The sequence below is a fragment of the Lepidothrix coronata genome, unplaced genomic scaffold (assembly GCF_001604755.1).
Source record: "Lepidothrix coronata isolate B3197 unplaced genomic scaffold, Lepidothrix_coronata-1.0 Scaffold19, whole genome shotgun sequence".
Taxonomy (NCBI): Eukaryota; Metazoa; Chordata; class Aves; order Passeriformes; family Pipridae; genus Lepidothrix; species Lepidothrix coronata.
In genome coordinates, this window is record NW_016690199.1 from 6,846,361 (window position 1) to 6,869,567 (window position 23,207).

The following is a 23,207-nucleotide window of genomic DNA, read 5'->3' on the forward strand; positions in this document are numbered from 1 at the left end:
TTTAACTGTATACAGAATTTAATTTAACTATAACTATACAAGTTTCAGTATATTGTCCTGTTCAAAAACTGCTTATATATAAAAGAAAAAATACTGCCAAAATTCTAACGCATACTTTACAATTAAATGCCCCAACCTTCTTTCTACCCCTAATAACCTCAGACTAGAGTTGCAGTGTTCAGATTGATTTATGTATGGATGAAAATTCCCTTGGTCGTAAGTGTAGTTTCTTTATTACCCATGTTTTTTTTTGCACTACCACCAACACTGGACTCAAAATTAAGTTTTACAGTATTAGCAATAAAAACTTTGATGAACCTTGTAAGAAGAGAATTCAGAAAAAGATTAACAACACTTTTTACTGCATTAAAATATGTTACATGTCTCTAAAAAATAACTTATGCATTTCTGTGCATTTTCTCCTGTTTATTAATCTGTCACATTTTACTATAGTCTCCGCTAAGTTCTTTCTTTGAACACTTGAACAAATGAGTAGTAACCACTCTTATCAGACCATTAAAACTCAACTCCTTTAAGTTCTCTTAGAAACAAGAGTTCTTGTTTTGAAGCAAAAGGCGTCAAATAAGGTTCCAAGAATTTTTATCATTACACTCAGTCAAACAAGTTAGCCAAAAGAAAAAGACAACTTTTTTTTTTTCTGGTATGACCACTCAAACCCTACCATTCCTCCACTTTCTATTGTTACTGCATTTAAACCTCCAACATTCTTTACTTTGACTAAATAAAGGTTTCTGTTTAGTTATTTACTGCACTGTTTTACCTAGTTGCTGTCCAGGCACACTGAAAACTCCCCACTACACTGCCAAGTCTCCAAATCCACCGTTCCAGTTAATGGAAGTCTAGGTCACTCAAAACCAGAATTACAGTTGGCAATTCTGTTTAGATATACCACCTAACGTGGTATTATGTAATTGCATCACAAACCACTGTAATTGAATGCAAAGTAAATGAAACTTGAGTTTATTAAGCTTCCAATTTCTGGGAGGTCAAGAGGAACTAGAACTGCTCTGGACAACAAAAGAAAATAGACTGTGCTTACAGATCATTTTCTGCCAGATTCTTTCTTTAGGACCACTGTTTTATTGTTGCCCTTTCTATTACATGGGGGGATGTACATATTATCAGGTGTTAATAAACGGTCAGTGCCTGTACAATACATTCTACAACTGAGCACCACTTTCCGTAACTGAACAGGCAAAGAAATTACACTGAACATCAGCATCTGGCAGTATTTCTCCAAAAAAAGTGACTAAAATGGGTTTAAATTGATTAACACTATTAAATCACATCTAATATTTGATACTACATGATTTCATTACAGCTATACGATACAATTATACAAAATGTGTTAACATCAAAGAATACAACCAAAATTAAGATAGCAAACAAAACCTATATAACTTTTTTTTTCTTTACAGGAAAATACTTTTGAAGTATGCATGTAACTGCCCATTCTTTTAAAGAAAATCTACCGCAAGCAAGTTATCACCCTCCAGAAAATCACACATAGCATTACTACGCATATCCCCAAAAAGTGTACAATATGCACACTTGGAAAATACAAAATTAAAAAAAATTGTAAGCAACAGGTGAGCTTCATATTTATAAGAATGTGAAAAGAAGTCCAATTTTTAGCACTGTTGTATAAAGAATTGTCTCTTTTGATGCAAGTTCATGAGCTGACCCGGCCAGTTGGGGACGCACTTTACAAAACACCGTGTTCTTGAAACGGGGTTACATATCAAGGTAGAGCATCTTAACAATGTCACCTTAAAGTTTTTTGTGTGATTTCTCTTTTTTTTTTTTTTTGCTTTTTATTTACTACTTATCAAAACACGTCCTTTAGTTTGTAAGGTTCTTTTTTTTTTTTAAAATTCTTTCCTAGAAACAATATACAAAGGGGAGGCGTATTTATTTCCAATTCGTTTTCCTGCAAGACGCTTTTGAGTTCAAGAATGTTCTCCTCCAACTTTCACTGGTTGTTTTTGGCCTTAGCGTGTGTTAAGATGTGAGATTTCAGGTTAGTTGATTGCGCAAACTTCTTATTGCAGCCGTCAAATGGGCAAACGTAGGGCCTGTCGCCAGTATGAATTCGCACGTGTGTGCGTAAATTGAAGTCCAGTGAAAAACGCTTTCCACATCCTTCAAATGTACACTGTTGAAAGGAAAAGATATACTCTGTTAGCTAACAAAACAGCACACGTTTCCATCGTTGATTAGAGCAATATTCTTCTTCAAATCATTAGACTGCACAAACATGAAGTCAGATGGTGAAGATTATTATAGTGAAGCTGTGAGCATCAGCTGTGAACTACACCAAAAACTGCAATACTTAGGTACACGTACTGAAGTATACTATGTGTATTATATATACAGTAGTATATCTATTTTCAAAGAGGAACATAACTAACTTCCAGCTTACAAGCAAATGCTTCCACTAAAACCAGCTGTGCATCTGAAACAGGACTTTGTTACACTGTACTACAAAACAGAAACAAGGTTTAACATCAGCATTTCCCCCTTTCAGTGACAATTTAAAAGATTTACTCATTTTACCCCACTTTACTTTTAAGATGGGCTTGAAATAAAAAGGAGGGCATGTTCAGTAGTAAATACTTATATTGACCACAGAAGATATCCAGTGTACACATTTCAGTGAATTCCTGAGGACCGCAAATCAAGTTTATAAAATAATTTATTAAAAAAAATAATTAAAAAAATAACATATCTTAAATGTGTATTGGAGAACAGAGATATGCTCAAGCCTATGAACAGCTGTAAAGAAGATTTATAAGCAGTATCATATGAAGAGGGCAGGGGACCTCTGGTGGCAGAAGCCCACGTGACTTGATATAAACAGAAAGAGATTTAGTGACTCCCATCATTTTGCTGAAAACTGATTAATATCCTCTGAAAACTGATTTGCTGATTAATATCCTCTGAAACCTGATTTGCTGAAAACTGATTAGTATCCTGAGTCAACTGAGCAAACAGCCCCAAGTCTCAGTTGTCCACAAGCCCTAAGTTGAAAAGACGATGAGGAGAAAGAGACATTTTCTTAATTCAATAGTAACTGCAACCTTCATTGTTAAAGTAACTTCACATCTCATTTTGAAAGGCATCTCCCATGTACATATGATCTGGCAATTTCTAAGAGAAGTCCATGGTAACAGTTACATGACAGACTAATTAGCTGAAGGGGACTTCCAGTTTCTAATCATTCATTGCCTCATCTGATTTTAGGAAAGACACAGTATCCCCAAAGTCCTACGGAAGCCAGGTTACAGTTACAGTCTCCATGTATAAAGGGTGGTACTTATGCCCGGAGGTGAACAATACCTGAAAGGGTTTCTCTCCGGTGTGAACTAGCTGATGTCGCTTTAGTTTTGAGCTCTCCACAAAGGCCTTGCCACATTCTGCACATACGTGTACTCGAGGGCCATGAGTGTGCAGGTGCTTCCTCATGGCAGAGTTGTCCCTGAACATCTTTGTGCAGCCCTTAAAAAGAAGAGTGAAACTCAATTAGTAGATAAGCTAGTTCTCATGAAGAAGGTTTTATCTGCTACAGTACAAGCATATAAAATGCTTTTATATCCTGAACACTTTTATATAAGTTGGCCCTGAAAAGAACATCCATTACATTTATTTTTAAAAAAGCAATACAAGAAAATTAATCATTTGAAAAGCTGATAAAAAAACCTAAACACAATCCCAAACATAAAAATCTCAAACTGTCTCCTCACTTAATACTATGAGCCATGTGCAGTCAAAGGAATAATAGGACAGTCTCATGAAGAAAATGCAGCTCTGATAGAAGCAAATGAATAAACCAAACAAAAGCACACAATGGTTTTAGAGGAAAAAACAAACACAAAACAAAAAACCCAACAAGAAAACCCAAAAAGACAGAATGATAATTCATGGATACCTACGGTGTATTCTTCAATGTGCTATATTCTGAGTTCTACTACAACATATTATATAGTATCTAATATACTACAAATTATTCTCTAGTACCAATTTGTATGTGCACCACTCCATCTCCCAACATTCTGTCATCTTCCTTCTCATTTCTGAGAAGAAATGGAGCAAGAGGGTTGGTTTCCAGTACATAACTTACAGAAACTACCTTGTCCAAACTGGCAGCAGCAGACTGATCACTACCACCTTAAGACAGAGTGCCACTGCTACTACAGTTTAACCCTACAGTGTGATACTGGGCAACTGAATAAGGTAAGAGAATCTGTTGAGTTAGTGCCAACTCAGTCTAAAAGCAAACAATACATTAACTCAGCTACAGCATCTGAAGTCTTAACCTGTGGTCCATGCTGCATCAACACAGGAATATTGCTTTTGATTCCAGAGTGTGCTTAAGCCAGCAGTGACCTGGGGCTCTCTTTACTTAATCCTTTTACTTGTTTTTTTTCACCTTTTAGTGACAATAAGTATATCTATCATATGCTTTAGAAATGTCTTCCTCGAGGTTCAAAATGCCTCATAAAATCCTACTAACAACCATAAATTCTATTTGTACTACAAGTGATGCTGTTTAGTCTTACATAAAACTAGTCTACCAACATCACTGTGTTATGAGGCATAAAATTTAACAGCAGAACCTAAAGGAACATTAAATTGCTAATATTAAATTCTGCAGGCTTCTTTTTCAAAAGTAATACATCTGAATATGCCTTATTTCTTAAAAAATGCGAAATGTCACTTTCAAGAAGAGTTCTCCCTTCAGGGACTAGAATTTCTTCAGCTAATTTTGAAGTACTCTGCCATCATTTGTTGCATGTAGCAGAACTGGGTGTGGCAAAGCAGCACCAAAATTAACAGACTATCAACTTTTTTTGTATTTATTTCAAAGTCCCTGCTTGCCTCCAAGAGCAGCAGTTACATCTACAACATATTTCTTTTTTTAACTGCAGTCATAAACGCACAAAGCCTAGAAACACTAGAAGTCAGAAAATGGAAAGATAAAACATTCTTTTTTTCCCCCCTGTTCAGATGAAGTTGAAGCTATGAAAGAGTAAATCAAAGAAATGAAGGCAACATTCCTTGGTATTGTAAAGAGTAACTGTTCCTGTATTTCTGAATACTGTATTACGATAAAAACATGACACTTGTAGAATGTGGAGAACTGGAAATCAATTTAAGCACAAAGAGGAATTCAGAATTCCTTACACCATGGCAGTCAGAAAGTAGCCCTCTATTCATGCTAATGGGTACTATTAGCTATCTGCTCTGATTATTTGCTTAGGCTCACACTTAATCTAGACCAGAAGTCAGCAAGATTGTATTTGTCTTTTTTTGTGACAGGCTAAGTCAGCTAACAGAAGCACTACAAAAGCTGGATAATGCAGTAAAGACAGATGCTACCAATCTAGGTGACTGGCAACATTTATTCAAGACAGAAGCTTGAATGTGGTTCAGAATCATACTGAAAAGCTGATAAAAAAACCTAAACACAATCCCAAACATAAAAATCTCAAAGTGTCTCCTCACTTAATACTATGAGCCATGTGCAGTCAAAGGAATAATAGGACAGTGGTTCAGAATCGTATCTCCAAGATGCCTGCTTCTCAAGATGATGCACCTTCCAGCTCTATGGAATGTAATTCAGAGTCTTCCAATAACGCTGACTTTGGCATCTGCACCATAAATTGCTGATTCCTGATCTAGACTCCAAATCTGTCATAGTTTCCAAGCAGAGGATATATAGATCTTAGGAACGTACTTTGAACAGCTTTCAGAACATTCTTTCAAGTATGTATTCTTGGGTGTCGGGAAATCACAACAGTAAAACCAGCATGTTAGGGGCTGTGCATCATGGTTACCAGAAGATTAGGGATGCACTAACCTTAAGACAAGGAATGGGAATAATATATTATTCAGTGAAAGGTTTTTAAGGAAGCCTCTAGAGAATAATAACTAAAATACAGTTAACTGAGTGTAGTCTATTAACAGCAAGATATTTTAGTTTTTTATTCTCAAGAGAAAACATCAATACAAAATTCTGATCTACAAATTACTGTCTACTCATAAGCCGAGCACTTCACTTACTTTGTGAGGACAAGCTATCGTTCGTGGAGCATCATCTTCTTTAATTTTTCTTGGTTTCATTCTTAAAGATAAAAAAGAGAACCAACAAACATCAGTATAAAAACATTAGTAGACAGCTCTTCTCCTCTAAGGGCATATATAAGGAGTACATTTATCCCTTAGTGTTACATGCATCAGTGGTACTCACTTTAACATTTTCAAAACAATAATAACAATAATAACAGTATAATTTAGGATTTGCAAAGTTCTGCTTTTCCAGAAGGACCTCTCAAATACAGAATAAGACATTTAATGCTACCTTCTTAATCCTCTATGTGGAAATAGAGGTTTTTTCCCCTGACTTATACTAATTGTAAGTAGGAGGTTTTGTTTGAAAACTCCATTTTTGTTGTGCCAGTACCCATGTGGCCTGTTTAGCTTCACTTCCTCTCCATAGCACATGAAGGAGAGAGTAGATGCAATCATTCTTCAGAACTTTCACCAGACACAAATCTTCAGAAGAAAACTCTACAGATGTGGGGAAAGCAGGAATCAGGCAAGTTGTGGAATCTACACGGACAACGTAGACAACCATTACAACCACAGAAATAGTCATTTATTCTTACTTTAAGCTACTGTGTACATGGATTCCACTCTTGGCAACTGACAATCAATCACCTACTTACTCTTGGTCGCTGACAGGGATCTTCAGCATTACTTTCTGGGTACCACTAATCTCCACTCACTGCATAAGGAGCCCAGCAAACTATTGCTTGTATGTGCTAGGTCTACTTAATACATAATAAGACTCTTTGTAGAAAAAAATCTTAGAACAGTGTTGTCATAACAACCACCTGTCAGAATTCAGAAGAGCCAGATGTGTGACATCACTCTGGGGAAGTGAAATGCACTTTTAGCTGTCTTTATTTCTCAAACCTGTAGTGCTGTCTCCAAAAAAAACAAAAAGAGAAGGCTTATCCCCACCTAATGGTAGAGGTAGGTAGGTGTAAATAAATGCACCCCCCACAGCTGGAGATTGCCTTAGGTAAGTAACGAATTTTGCACATTCCCAAACCTTGCTGTAGAAGCAGAGCTAGTCTATTCATGTGGGTTATTGAACAACTTTTCCTGATAATACAGTACAAGATAGTTCTGTGTGACAAGGTGGTTACACATCATATCTGTAAGTTAAACATCATATCTGTAAGTTACACAAAAGGTTTTCTGGTGTACTTTAGTCTCAACTAAACAGAGACGAGTGGCTTGAAATAAAAAAAATAATTGGAATTAATCAGAATCACTATTCTTAACATTAAGAAGGAGAAGTGTCTGTTCCTACCCAAGACAATTTTCACCCCCATGAATTCAGTTCCTGGAAACTGATATTGAAGAACAGGGTTTGGGGAAGAGATTTCCAAGCAATGTATACATGTACTTTTTCCCATGCATTTTTATTAATTAACCTGAGCCTGGCTAAACAGCAACTTCTAAACATTTAAAAAACACTCAAGAGCTGTAGGAAAAATAAGTTAAATCCCTCTAATCTGACTACATTTGTTTCTTTGCAGGCAGGGTCTATCTTCTTTGGTACTGTCACACTCCCATGTCTATGGCTGAAATCTGCTCTTTCACCTGCCTCCTTCACGTGGACTGCTGAGAGAGGACAGTAATGAAAGGTCTTGAAAGGCTGAATTAAGGCAAAAGCAGTGAAAAAACTCCCTGAGAAGTCCTGAAGACCCAGGAAAATATTCTTAGAATTGCCAGTGGAGTAATATGTGATGGACTAGCCTCCTATGGTTCTGCCAGCTATCACTGGTCCCTCAGTCTGACTCCTTTCAGTACTACAGGTGTAGCACAGTTCCACACTCATAGTACTGCAGGTACTGAGACTATAGGAAAACACACACAAAAGCTTTCTTTACAGTACCCCTACAGAAAGCTTCAACTACCCTTTGCATGGGATTGTCCTTATTACATCTCTGTGAATTTTAAAAACAGGAAAAGACACAGAAAGGAGCATCTGTAATGTCAAAACGGTCACACAGCAGAATGATTTGACAAGATGGGACATGAGAGAACACAGTGTTATGATTAGAGAACAAACACCCTTAGGAGACAAAGTTGGTGCCAAAACCATCTCCTTCTATCAACTTGTTAAATATAGTCTGAGTCTTCCCCCAGCCTCAAAAACAAAAGCAAAAAATTCCTAAACCCAAGGTCAGTGTTCATGACTGATCAGAATTACTAAAACCACTATTGTTCTGAAGTCTTAAATGACCACTTTTAAAGGGAGCGACTAGACCAAAAAAGGATTGCTAACAACAGATGTGGCAAATAGCTTTAGTGGGCAGCACCTGTATTTTTACACTTTGCCTAAGATCCTACTGATCATTGTGTTAAATCCTATTCCTGACTCTTGCGTTTTGCCTCTGGTATTAAGTCAATCTTTGAGAAAGAAATGGTGTCATCTCTAACAGGCTGCTGAGGTAGAGCGAGAAGGAAAATACCCCGGGCCAGTGTAGTCAGGGAGCTTGAAGAACCAACTGCAGGTGAACTGGATGGTCAGACATGGGACAGACTGGAGCATCAACATACACCTTATATTTTTCAGTTCAGTGCCTGAGCAGGTACGTAACATTATAAACGTCCATTCTGGAATAAGCTGACTTTTTAATTTTCAAGCTTTGTTTCTAAACTCAGGATTATCAGTCCAGCCAGTGTACTTGAAATTTAGTCACAAAACGACAAAAACCTCTAGCTAATAAACGAGCAGATTTTAAACCATCTCATTTTTCATGGAAGCATGGCGAGTGGGCAACTTAAGCCTAAAATGTGGAACAAGACTGTGCTTATGCACAGGGTTCCATAGACAGCCAAGCTAATCAGCAAAACAGAAGCACACACTTTGACAGGAAGAGGTGGCAAATGGTGTCCAGGCTGTATCTCGGTGCCAGAGGCAGCAAGAAACTGCTGAGCCCTTTACAGACTTGGATTAAAGGCATGAGGGCACGTACACCACAGGCACAGCTACGATAGATCCTTGTGTTAGCAATGTCATCTTGCTCACAAGGCTGCAGAATTCATATGGACAATCCCTCAAAGAACTCAAACATATTAGAAAAAAAGATTTTGGTCTTACTTTAAAATTAACTTTCTGCAAAAGGAGACCAGACTAGAATCTGGGCTGTTGATCGTATTACACTGTTGCAGGTAGCTCTTGCTGGTGGCAGTCAGACTTTTGGCTCCCACCAAGTAGAGCATCTCTGCAAGCTCCATCCAAGTTTTCTTAGCCTGAAACATTAATCATAAACAGAACTCTAACAAATATAACTTTTTAAGACAACTACAGACCCACAGATTAATACTGGGGTGGAACTTCTGAAACACTCTCCTTTGCAGAAAATCAATTTACATGGCAAGACCAGAATTTTCATTTCTGCAGTGAATTTATATGGCCATGCTAGTAGTAGCTAACTGTGAAAATTAGGAAGTGTACCTTCTGGATCAAGGCACTGGGACACTGCAATTAAAGGCTAAGTCTTAACTTGTACTGGGTGGGTGGAGGGAAGGAATGAGTGACAGCAGAGGGAGAAGGAAGGTGTGCAACCTTACAGCTTTACAGAATAAGCTTCATAAAAGGGCGCACTCCTATCCATGCATAAGGAAGACTGAGTGAAATCACAACTCAGTTTCTCAAAATAAAGCAAGCAACATTGTCACTGTGCAGTATGTGAAAGTTATATCTAATCACCTCCTTTCATCTACACATCTGAACTGAAAGTACTGTACCCTGACAGAACCAATCCCCACCCCTGCCAATCTCTACAACCTATATGCTTGTCCATAGACCCAATTTTAAAAGTTAGCCACAGGAACAGTGTTAAGGCTAGGAATAAAGTAAATATAATTCAAAAAACAAATAACAATACAGAGTTTCCTCCTTGTTTTGAAATCTCTTTTTTTGCCACTGTTAAGAGCTCTGCGTTCTCACATCTTTTTTTCTCCCTCCATACATAAATCTAACCTAAACAGCATTACACTCTCTCAGGCAACTCCTTTGACACAACCTAGAGGTCTCTGATGACAAGTTGTGATATTCACCCGTGCTGATGACCAAACCCCTAAGAACAACAGTCAGACATGGCAGAAATTATTCTCTCAGCAGTGTTACTGCCACTGCTGATCTGTTCCCTCCTTGTGCCATTCCCTTTGTGCTGCCCTGCTGAGCAGAACTAACATGAGCATCATGGCCCTGTGCTACTGCAAGAGTTCACTTGTGCTGAAGAACTCCTGAAACTGGCTAGACTGGTTTTTGGATAAATAGATAAAAGGGGAGTGGCACAAGGTGTCCCAGTAATCTATGTGCAACCCAAAAACCCACAGCCAGTATCTCAACCGTGCTTCGGTCAGTTAGGTAGAAAAACGTCATAAAAAGTTCTTTCACTCCATCATTCTGGCAAAAATAATTACTAGGTTTGTTCCAGATATGAAGGATATCATATGTGTAAACAGGGAGAGTGACCTTCACAGTGTGGTACAGAGCAGAAGATTTCCCCTCCCCTAGAAGAGCACTCTGGGTAAAGCAATTGTCACTTTACTGCGCTTTAAGCTTCTCTGCAACAAGAACAAAACCAACACAAAAGCATACACCTTATAAAGAGGCCTAAGTCATAAATCTGGGTGACCAGAATGCTTTGTCAGTTTTAAGAAGGGTGTCCGATTTCAAACGCTAACGCAGTTTCCTCTCCTTTGCTTTCTAACCGTTTGGAAAGCGGATAGAAAGGAAGGGCAGTTCTCACAATGGCTCTCCCTCAGAAAAGATACCAAGAGCACCAGAAGATAAAACCATGGAGAGTAAAGTTTTTACCATCAAGACCCATTACTGTGCCAATTTCCCAGCTACAGAATATTCCCTTATTTCTTAGTTTTACTGACGTCTGTTTCCTGCTGTCTATAGCCAGTTCTATAGCACGGATCTGCCTGGAGAACAAGAGGGAGGGAGGGGGCAATCAGGGTGTAGCCAGTTGTCCTTAGTGGCTTGCTTTGAGGGAATTTGCCACATGCCCCCGCTAGAAATATCCCTGCTGCCTTCCCAAGCTTTTAACACCAAGCAGTTATGATTTCTTCACAGCTAACTACTGAATTACTTGTAATCAATTTAGACTGGAATGAAACATTTTATTCCACTTGAAAGAATTTCCATAGTCACAGTCAAAGGTATGAAATGAAAATATGGTAACTTATTAGGTTTTATGTCTTTCTGAGCACATCATTCACAATTAACATTTCACATTTTGATATGATTATCTCAGAGAAATCCACCTTTTTTTAAACTGCATTTTTAAAGCATGCTAGAGAAAATTCATGACTCCTAAACCAGAATGAAATAATCTGTAAAAGGTGATAAACTGCCCAACTAGGTATAACTTATGGTAATTCATCTGTGCACTACTGAACACATCTTAATGTTCTGACACAGCTTGTTTATTCACAATGTTTCCAATGGAATCATAGATTGCATAAAAGCTTTTCCAGGAAGAACCATAAGAGTTCCAGTTAAAGGATCCAGATTCCTGCTATGTGACTCAATGACAAATACACTAAACCAGGTGGTGAAAGACAATTGTACCACAACAGACAGTCAACAGCTCGCTCTGGAGTCCCACTGAGTTCTGAGCACTGATGGTCACTGCAGATGCTCAATTACTACAGTTCCGAATTATTTTTTTAAGGGCTGAAGAGCTACAGATGACTTCAAGCATCAAGTCCATTCCTGCACTACCTTTCACTTACTATATCATGAACATAACACACAAACCATGCCCAAAATCTACTACACCACTAGAATTCAAGCTTTGTTTAAGCTTAACCTCAGAAATTTGTCCCTAATCATCGATGCCTGGTTTTCAGTAGCTAATTTCTACAAATGTATGGTAAGATTCTTTAAACTACCTTAACGAAAACAAGAAAGCAAACCCAAATAACTTTCTGTCAGCTACACAAAGCACACTTAGCATACAATTTTACTAGCCAGTTCACACCTCCTTATATGAGGACTGTCAAAATTCTTTTTCCAAGTTATCAAAGTTTTTTATTCAAAACTTTACTCAAGCACACAAAGCTACTTAACAGGTTTACAACTTTCAACATCATGTGCTGCTCAAAGTTTTCAGAATACAGCTGCTAAGAATTTTGAAATTCTGAACTGTAAAACAACCAGCAATGCTTGACAATTTCAGATAAATTTATATTAAACACATTCTTTTAGCATGAAAAACTGGTTCCTTGAACCTCCAAACCCAATCCCACACATGTAAACCCAATTTTTTCTTCCAGCTTGGCATGCAATGTTTCTGGTGATATTGCACACAGGAAGATCAAAGAGACAACTGAGCAGTGGTTTGGAGATATGAGTGCTTGAATTCATCTTATTAGATCCAAACAATATTCAAATTCTAATACACCCATATTCTTTATTCTCAGAAGAATAAACAAATGCAATAATTTAAAACATAAAAAAAAAAATTAAAAATGGTTGTGTGTTAAGACAAGAGTGAAAGTTTGACAGTCATCAATTCTGACCGAGAAATCAAAAAACTTTCCTTAAAACAGAAAATGCATTAAATTTTCATGTATCTAAAATTAAGCTATCAGAACAATTTTTCCTAGGTTTTGAGCAACTTGGGGATACTGCTAAAGGATATGTCCCCCTAAGTTGCTTGTTCTATCATCATATACTTCTCACTGAAGTGAATTACATTTTATCTGCTGCACAGAAATAGATTAACAAAAAAGGGACTGTACACACAGACCTCAATCTTTCCATCATCTGCTACGAATTCTAGCTCTGGAAATTCCTAGAACATTCCACTATGAATATAAAAAAAAAAAGTGATAATTTTAAAATACTGCCAGCAGCCACCATTTTCTCTATAGAAAACTAACTAAAACATTTTACAATATTCAGAAATATGCCGACAGATCTTATAGAAGTAGTCTGGTCATTTCGAGAAGCCCAAATCCTGGCAACCATTTCAAGTATTCAAACCAATCTGGAGAAAAAGTATTCAGTATCTACATGGAGAACAGTCTGTGAGAAACTATTTCCACTTCCTAACAAAAGACAGCTATTCAGTACTTCAGTTAACAGAACCAAGAGTTTCAGCATGTTTTAAAATAACATATAATAAGTAGAAATATGGAACGTTTTAGAATTAGAACATTACATACACTCAGGAGTATCACTTAAACATTTGCTTTCACAAAAAAAGCGTATGAACTTTTCAGCAGGTTTTAGAGAAAAATACATTGACTTTGATGAACAACAGTAAAACAAGAAAGAGCCGTATCATTAGCTAGAACCACTCATCACTTTAGACAGAACCCTGTTTACAGTTGTTTATGATGTGCTTTTAAACATTTTCAGATCGGATAGCCTGAAGCACAGAGCAAGACCTGCAAAATTATTTTACTAGCCTTCAAAATTCATTGTTCAATGGCTATACTGAAAATAACTGTGGGATGAGGCCGTGCTGTCATTCCTCTGGCACAAACACACTACAGAGTAACAGGAAAAACCTTGTAGAAAAGCAGCAAGATCAAAAAGGTGAAACAGGAATAGATGTTGTTTCACTGAACACCAAGATCCATGAAACCAGACCAGAACTTGTATCAACAGTCCCTGCCATCTAGTAACTACTAGGAAAAAGGCACACTTCTGTACTAGGTGACCTAGGAAGTAAAAATACCACCTGCTCTAAGTGCCAGAACTGTGCACCAGAGCTCTGAAGAACAGTCAGCTGCTAAAAAATGAAAATTAGTGTGGCTTTATACGTACATTTTGCTTTCAACATGGGTAAAACTCGTAGCAGCAGCCAGAGAAAGCTATGGCTCAAATATGTAGAGACACAGCACCAACGCTGCTCCTGCGCAGAGCAGAGCAGAAGGGAACAAGCCAGCGCTGCAAAGGCAACCCCCGTGTGGCACTTCCAGGGTCCGGAGCGACCTCGCGGTTGCCCTCTGGTGGCCACGGGTGGCCCCGAGCACCCGGTACCAGAGCCAGGGCCCTGCAGAGGACACTTTTCGGTACCCCCAGAACAAGTTACTCCACCTCTATTTGACAGTCAGTCACCTTCTCACTCAGGTCAAGGAATTGATATGTAAACGAAGGACAATACTGACTTAGTAGAGGAAAATCCAAGCAGTACAGTTACCAATTGTGACTGCAATTATCAGTGGCACTTCAAAGTGTACAACAGGTGACTCTGTTAAGTTGTTAAAGACCTCGAGCTTAAGAAGCAGGTAAAAAAAAACCAGTAAGTGACTTTACAAACTAAATACTGTAGTCTAGCTTTTTAGTACTGAATAACCTGAATGTAGCATTTCACTTACTGGATCCTTCAGTGCTCAGGATTTTAAGGCTATTCACATCAAAAAAAATGTTCTGTCATGTAAAATCAAAGACTTGATAGGGTTAGAAGGGACTTCTGGAGATCATCTAGTCTAACCCCTGTGCCAAGGAAGGCTCACCCAGATGCAGTCTATCGATGTATTTAGGTCCTGTCTTGCCCAACAGAACTAAAGATCAGAAGTCACTGAAGAAGTGACTGCTGAATATAAACCCCACTTCCTTTAGTTCAGAAGAGAGCAGCTGATGCTAAGTCCCTTGTTTTAGAAGATAATTAAATGGAACAATAAGCCATACTAAATCTTCCATTCTGCCTAACAGTTTCATAATTAAACCTGTGAAAAGAAAACTACTGTAGTTTAAAGTTCCTTTCTTCCTACTTACCTAGCAAATTCAGCCAGTTGCTTGGGGTCCGAGAGGTCAATGCCAGGTATTCCACCAGGAGGAAGTTTCTTCCCTGTCATGTACTCTGAGTAATCTGGAGGAGAATTCTCTCCAATGATCTGCTCTTCCACTACTGTTTCATGGTCAATATCTTTCTTATCATCTGAAATACACAAAATATTGAATTCAGTACCTACTAAAGATCAAAACAGCATATAAGTTATTAGGCTGCATCTCAATATAAATTCACTAATGCTGCACATTTAAAAGAATACACTGCACTTCCAGATCTCCATCGTAATTGTGAAGAACAAAAAGACAGTTACAGCATGAAGAACACAGGAAGAATACAGTGGGTGAGGAGAAGAAGCAAAAGTTGCATATCTACTTATATACAAATACAGAAATAAGTAGAACAATCCTATAAATATTGGCTGCATTTGATAATGTACTTTTCCTGAAACAATGCCTAAATATTCAATTCCCCTAACTCTTCAAGAGTAACCTTCACCATACCCTCTTTGATACTCAACAGCAGTCCGTAACTCTGGAATTCTATCAGAGGAGTGGCAGACACTTACCCTATGATGTCAAGACTACTGATCTTTACTTCAAGTCTTCAGACTCCTTGACCTCCAACAGAAGTGTCACAGAGGGACAAGAAATTTAAAAATAACTGCTAATGTGCTTCAGCACTTGCTTGTAAAATTAAGGTTTTTAAATCCTTGCAGACTGGTCTGAAAGAAAATAAAAACTTAATCCTGTGTCTCCCTCCCAAGGGGGCTTCTTCCTTCTGTGGCAAAGGCCAGCCTAAGGTCCTTCCCACTCTACTATGCAAACAGCAGGCTGGAATTATTCAGAGCTTTGATCTACAAGCCAGTTAAGATACTGCTATTTTCTCTGCTCTAGAGCTCCTCCTACGAATTTGTGCTCAAGGACTGCAGTGAAATCATGTGTAAGACCTGCTGTTGCTGTCTAGTCACATTTAGACCTTAGAACATACAAGACACAATCTTTTCTCTCTCCTATTTCTTTTGTAACAGAAATCGAAATACACAAAAATTATAGAGAATAGAAACATCCACCTATGTTCCTCACTGTAGTGTCACACCAGGAGAAAGACATACACAGCACCTATCCTGTTTTCCACCCTCAAATACACCTAATGCAAGAGATGTATATATGGTTGTAACTGCTCAGCTCAATGTAATAAACTTGACAGTACATTACTTCTCCTACCTACGTGTATGGGGGACAGATTCTGGAAATTATTTTATACACAAGAGGCTTTACAAAAATAACAGGAAGTTTTATTTTACGGGTAGTGTTTAAGCAATGAAAACACAAGGTGGTGGGACAGAAATAGTATTTCACCAATTAATAAGAGATAGGAAAACATAAGGCAGAAAACAAAAGAGGAAAGGTTTTGAGTTCCTTTCCCCTAAACAGAAACACAGGAAATAACATTAGTCATTACTCAGTAACTTAGCCTAGGAGAGAGAGGACAAGATATATGCAAATAAAGGACATATACTAAGCACAAATTTGTATTCAATTTGTAATGCCTGCTTTTAAGGTTTGCCACCGAGCTATTTCTAGAAATGTTACTGCTAGTTTGGGGTTTAATCTGATCTACCAGATCAAATAGCAGTTCATGTATATTCCATGGTGAAAGAGGAAAACAGACTCCAACGCTGCAAAGACAGAAGTGTAAATAAGAAAATACTCTCTGCAGCATTAAATCCAAAATAAACCTCAAAATCAACTATTTGAACCTTTTTTATTCTCATCTAGTTTTCTCACCACACTATATTTCAGCCTCTTCCAGTGCTTTAAAGAAAGCAACTGAATTTACTTTAAGCGAGGATTATATGTTAAATTTTACAGCACCTGAAGGAGTTACAAATTCAAGTCAAAAAACCTTCAATTTGGCAACATTTTTTTCTTCTAAACAGAAACTTGAAAAAAGATTATTAGCAATGCCTACACAGGCAGAAAAGACATGGAGCCCAGAAGGGCACAGAATTTCTGTAAAGCTAAAAGCAATGCCTTCTCCATGCTGTAGACTAGAATGAGATCAGCTGCCTTCAACGTAGCCATTTCAACAGCTACCCAGAACTTGCAGTTTGACTGTTTGATGACATTCATAACATAGACAAGTTTTCATTTCCTGCCTTAGATCAGATGCACGAGTCAACAGGGAAATTTTGTATACATTCCTAAAGATCTTCTTTCCTTCCCTACTGTAAAGGCTCACTATTCCACAGTGCTTTCTTGCTATTTGAGGACCAAACTGAAAGTCAGCCTTTAGTGTCTTTACTTCCCCAAAGCCTGCCAACAGAAATCAGTTCTACAGCTATTTAATGCCACAGACTACTGGAGCAAAACACAAAAAACTATGAACATATTGCTTTGATAGAGTAGAAAATAAGAGAAACTATTGTTTAGTATATTGACAGTTATGTGAAAATAAAAAACAAGCACATTTTTCCATACCAAAAAACTGGATCTCTACAGCAGCACACACCTCCACTTCTAAAAATGCATTTAAACCAAAGCAATAAAATACAAAACAGTTGTACCTTCAAGTCTTATGTCAGGGTAATACTTCTGAAAAAGTAGCAACAGACTTCGATAGCTCTTTAGTATCCAGACCATCCTAGTTACAGACCATCCTATGACATTATCAACTCACTAGGAAAACAAAACAAAAACAACACACAAAAACCTCCCTTGGAGGAAGTCTGGAAATGGAAAAACTTTACTAATGTCCTCTGTGCATAAATTTAGTTTATTTGTGATGCCCTACCAACCTGGACTAGGCAGCTCAAAGTCTGGAGGGTAAAGTGCAAGCAAACTTTCACTCAGGCTGACAAGTTAACCAATAATTCTCACTGCAAACTGGGTAAGTTGATTGATGTTTTTTGCCTTCAAGCAAATCCTGATGCCCACTACAGGCAAATTACTTCCCGCTTTTCCTCTCATAAAGCACTGGAGAATCAAACATATTGCATCCAAAGCAAGGCAAAACACAGACACAACCCTGAAATTACAGTGACACCTCTGGATAAGTGCAGTACAAATAAGGCATAGTAACTCCATGCAGTTTATGCCCAAGCCAACCTAATGTGGACGCCACCCATGCAAGCTGAATATGGACAGAGCCATGGAGCCAGTCAGGAAAAGGAAATTAACTGCTATGTACTATCTGATCCACTGTTTTGTCCCTTAAAACCACTTAAGAGTAGAGCAAACTCAAACATAAGGCATTCTGCTTAAGTGTGTATCTAGCACTATTCTTACAGATCTAATGGAGCTTTCTGTTATGAACTTGGAACACAATTTTAGTCCCCCTCTTCTGAAAGACAGAGAGGATCTGAACACGTCAACGAGCTAATCACCATCTTCACAGAAACATTCACTACCAGTCACTGCAACAGCTACGTCCAATATTCATCTATCTCATAAAACTGTAAAATACTGGTTTGTTAGAGACACCACAGATATTCCCCTAGATCCTTTTATGCCAAATTACATTAAGATAGGTGTATAGTCTAAACCAGGTTTTTCTATGCCCCATTTTAGAGCGCATACCCAAACACGTCTTCATGTTCTGTCCTTCCACCTGCACTACTCTCATGCCGTATATTCGGGCAGCACACATGTCGAACCGGATCCACTTAGGCCCTTCGAAGCAACTACTTCAAACATTTCTTTACTAAGATCAGTGAAAGTTCACTGTTTTAGCAAGCCATGTCTTTTGACTACTGGTGAAACAGTCAGAGGTTTTAAGAGAACTAAAAGTTCCAACTGAAGTAGGAAGAAGCAAGATTACTGGGATAAAACTAGTAACTGCAGATTCAATGACAAAACATGGTAGAATCTGTTTCTCAAGACTTTACTGATCATGCTTTGCCTCTTATTACCATGCTTTCTCCATCTCTTGCACAGAAAATCCACGCACCTCAGAACCCCATGATTTCATGCAATTCTAGACTAACAGCTAGCTCCAGCTGACAGCTCTGGAACTCCCCAGCTTTCTAAGATGACGCTCTTAACTCTCAACCCAAGGAGCCCTGTCAATATTTTTGCCTCAGTTATTCTTGATTTTAGCCATCGTACTCCACTTGGAGATCCCCAAATCCTGAGCCATCCTTCTCCTCCTCTATTACCAAGCAGAGAGAAAGCACTACTATTCAATCGGTTTTCCACTGTGGAAAACAGGGTGCCAAAGGGAACTCAGGAGGTACACCTGGCAGCAAAGCAATGAGACCTGATCCTATAGCTTCCTCCTCAAGGTACCAAGTTAAAAGACATTCTACTTACCAGCTAAAAGGATGAACAACATTTAAGCTTAAATTTTCTTTTTATGATCACACAGTTAAACACACTGGCTTTTAGGAACAGCTGAGAAGCAATTACATGATAAAGGATGTATTCGGCAACTGAGCAGTACCAAGGCACTGTCATAACAGCTTGGTTATTGCTACCACACTGCAATCTCCCCAGGCAAATTAGTTCATTGGTCATGTTTGGAGGCAGAGAACTGTAATTAGCTTGTTAAATAATACAGTTATTTAGCAGACACTTCTGAATGTTAAAATTCTATTTTGCACAGTATGTCATTTTTTAACCTAATCGGCTGCTAGGTTACTTTCCCTCTGACGTGCCTTGCATACAGATGGAGAACAGGTTCTTCTTTCCCCCTGTCACCCATCTCTTATTTCACACCACTGAGACATGAACTGACAAAAACAGTGCATATATCAATAGTCATCATCTGACTTCAGCATTTATGAGACACTGTGCCGAAGCACTGTGACCTTCTGAATGGTCAGCATATGAGCAACTCAAGCATCCCAGGGAAGGATCCAGTAGCAAGCTAGAGGATTCTAGTTTGAAAGGTGGGCTAAGAGGCAAATTAATTATTTTAGATGGTGAAACACATGCATGTATTTCACTTTCAAAACTGAAAATACATTTAAAATAGACACAGGAAAAGGTCCATCTTATCACCGGAAAAAACATCAGGGCAGACTCAATACTTACAGATACCAGAAGCCTGTATCATAGTCTTAATCAGAGTGAGAAACAGATTGTCATCTTAATATTTTAAAGGAATCAATCACTTTCTGCCTCCATTATGAAAAACTTTCATATAAGAATCTTATTACCTATCTGTCACCGTAAAGCATTTTGGCCACCCTTGATACAGGTCCACAACTGAACTAAATGATTCATCTATCATTTATACTATATGAGACAACTGGTCAGACAGCAGATGGCTATTTTTCCCACCCCTGCCATCTGATGAAGTAAAATGAAAACCCTCCTATATTTTTTGAGACATTGAGTTTTTCTAAGAGGTTTTGAAAAACTTTCTAGAAATCCAGCATGAACTCCCCAAGCTTCCAAATGTGGGTCCACAGCACAGGCTTCCTGGATGATCAAAAATAATTTTCAAACCCTGCACGTAACTTCTGCATCTTTGTCTTTCCCATCTAGGGATAGGATACTTGAGCAGTTTAACATCTGTGGACAATGTTTGGTTATGCTATTTCAGTCTTAACTTGCAGACTATGCTAACAATAATAGTTTAAGCCAACACCTATTTCAGGTTTGAAAGCTTGACAATCATTACCTAGAAGCAGATGTAGTTACACTAATACTTTTTCCCCACTCAAAATTAAGCCCCAACTGCTTGAAATTTCAGTATTTGGTGCAGCCAGCATTTAAGCACCACCTTCCAAATGCTCCTGCATGTAAGAATCGGTTTTCCAAGCACCATCTGACAAAATGATTTCTCACAATCCTTCCCCACCCCCATTGCTATTGTGCACCCAACCTGGAGAAAGTCACTAGAGACAATGATTCAAGTTGAATCCAGCAAAGGCACAAATAAATTCCACTTGATAAAAACAATTTTTCTAGTACAAATTGGGATGTCTCTCTTGGAGAGCACCATTAAGTTTAAACAGTTTTCTGACAAATATTAGGACAGTATAAACACTACAGGAACATGATTGAAGTATCCACCAGATATACCTCTTCAACTCTTTCAGAAATATAGCACCTTTGTTCACTTCTTATTTTCACACATGAAGAAAAACAAATAATTCTATTCTGAAGATCTGAAAAGCTGATCTGAACTAGAACAAAGCATTCCTGTTTCAAACTAAACACTTTAATTATAGGTCACAAGTTTGATATCACTATAGATACCAAGGTGATAAGAGAAGTTCTGGTAAGTTTAAATCGTTGCCAACAGTACTGCAATTTCTAAATAACCACATAACAAGACAAGGACTAAGTAGTCCCCTTTAGTCACACTGCTATATATTTCACAGATTATTTCTACACATTTCAAAAGGTGTTACAAGACACGTTATACTCAATTTCTGGACAAAGATTTATGATTGGTTAAATTTGGTACCACCCATGTACAAGCTAATATAGTAGCACCAGCAAACAGTAACAAGGAATTAATTCACATTGTCTTCCCACACTGTGGTGAGCAAAGTGCCCTTGGTTCCTGATGCAAAACCCCATGCACAGCAATATAGGGCTCATTGTTGTATCTTAATGCGTGGCCTTATTTACTGTTCGTCTCTTGATGAACTTCTTGCTAAGCATTTAAACCAGTCCATTACATCAGTGTGCAAGCAAGTCTTTAATTATGTTAAAATACAGATGCAAAACTGCTATCTTTCTTCAAAATAAAGTATGCCTGATTCTGCAGGGAAACTTTAGTACTACTACCTTTTTGCAAGTCAGTAGTTTTGGGGGGGGTTTTTTGCATTAATTTACTCTGGGGGTTTTTTGTGGGTACTTGGGGTTTTTTGGGGTTTGCGTGTGTGTGTCCCCCTGTCCCAAGTACTGTTTCTTTTGCAATTTTTCTGGAAATTTTTCTGGATTTGCCCTCTGAAATTTCAGGAAAAAAAAAAGATAAAGCCACAGCATTTAACCACTTTGGGTCACTTCTGTAACATTAAATAAGTTACATATGAGGTGTAAGAACCTGTCCAATATGCTCAGTAAAATTTCACAAGATCTCAACTGATCAGGCTGTTTGAAGCTGGGGGTGTGTGCATGCATGCACACGAGGAGGGGAGGTCAAACTCTTAAGACTGTGCTTTCGCCCATATATTTGATTTTGCTTTTGGAGGGGCTTTTTTGGCATTAGAAGTGAAATCAGACTAGGTATTCCTTCTCCTGCACCATGGATATAATTGAGTTGAATATAGCAACACAATTCAATCTCCAGTAAATTATAAGCGGATATCATTCCCACTGAGCTTGCATGGTCATGCTCATAAAGAACAAAACCACCGAAATCAATAGGGCTATCCCTGATGTAAAAGCTGTGCACATGGGAAGAGAAGCAAGTTTATTGATTATACACATGCTTCACTTCAGCCAAGTAATAATCAGCATGCAGAAGGTCTAAGGAAGCATCCTATCAGGCACTCTGAATTTCCGAGTGCAAATGCATGCTAGAAATTGTCAATTGATCTCAGCGAGGTCCTGTATCCTGCCAGTTCATGAGTCATACAGCCACTTGCGTTCAGCTACCTCAGGCAGCATCCAAAAGTCAGAAAACTATATTAATTTCTATTATCTTTTATGTTTCTTGGATGGTGAGTTCTAAGTAAAAGATCAACAAGGGAATTTATTCAGTTTTCACACAGTGACACAGAAGCATACAAAACACCATCCAACTAAACATTAGTTGGGAAACTCTTGCATGTTCTTTTCTGTTCATCAGGAAGCAAACAACTTTGATTAAACTGACCAGGCTACCAACTGACTACATGTCAATAGTGTCAGATACTCTGTCAAACTTGCTAAAGTAATCACCTGTATTTAAAAAGAGAGTAAAAATCTGAACCACCATGCTTGCCACCTTTTCAGGCAGGAGAATTCAGTCATCCAATACATCTTCTCTTCTACACTTGCCTTTCTAACAACAACTGGTCATTTGCAAACATCACAGAGTACAAACATTTTAGACATCACTACACACTTTTAAAAATGCAAAAGAGCACAAAAATTACGATATGCAAGACAGATTACCAACCTACTATTCAAAGAGCACGCACCAATTTAAACATTACATGAACTCATACTATTTGACCGCTTTTTTTCCGCATTTACATAACTTAAGGACAGAACTGTTGATGACAGAACCTTACTGCTAGCAATATATTTTAGTAAAAAGAAAAAATAAAATAAAATTAAGTGAGCAGGGCAGGTACCAAATCAGATTCACTCCAAGTCCCACAGATACTAAACCCCTTCAACAAAATTTTTTTCCCTTTAAAGGACCCTCCCCCAAAAAAAAAAAAAGAAAGGA

At 38.0% G+C, this 23,207-nt stretch overlaps 1 protein-coding gene across 1 annotated transcript in view; it reads right to left on the minus strand.

The window, feature by feature from the left end:
* YY1 (YY1 transcription factor) overlaps nucleotides 1-23,207 on the minus strand; it is a 25,364-nt gene continuing 2,157 nt past the window's right edge. The window contains exons 2-5 of the mRNA XM_017807474.1: nucleotides 14,855-15,017; nucleotides 6,085-6,145; nucleotides 3,361-3,519; nucleotides 1-2,176 (exon numbers count right to left, since the gene is read on the minus strand). Of these exons, the coding sequence (XP_017662963.1) occupies nucleotides 1,994-2,176; nucleotides 3,361-3,519; nucleotides 6,085-6,145; nucleotides 14,855-15,017 (566 nt within the window). The 3' untranslated portion in view covers nucleotides 1-1,993. The remainder of the gene's footprint in view (nucleotides 2,177-3,360; nucleotides 3,520-6,084; nucleotides 6,146-14,854; nucleotides 15,018-23,207) is intronic.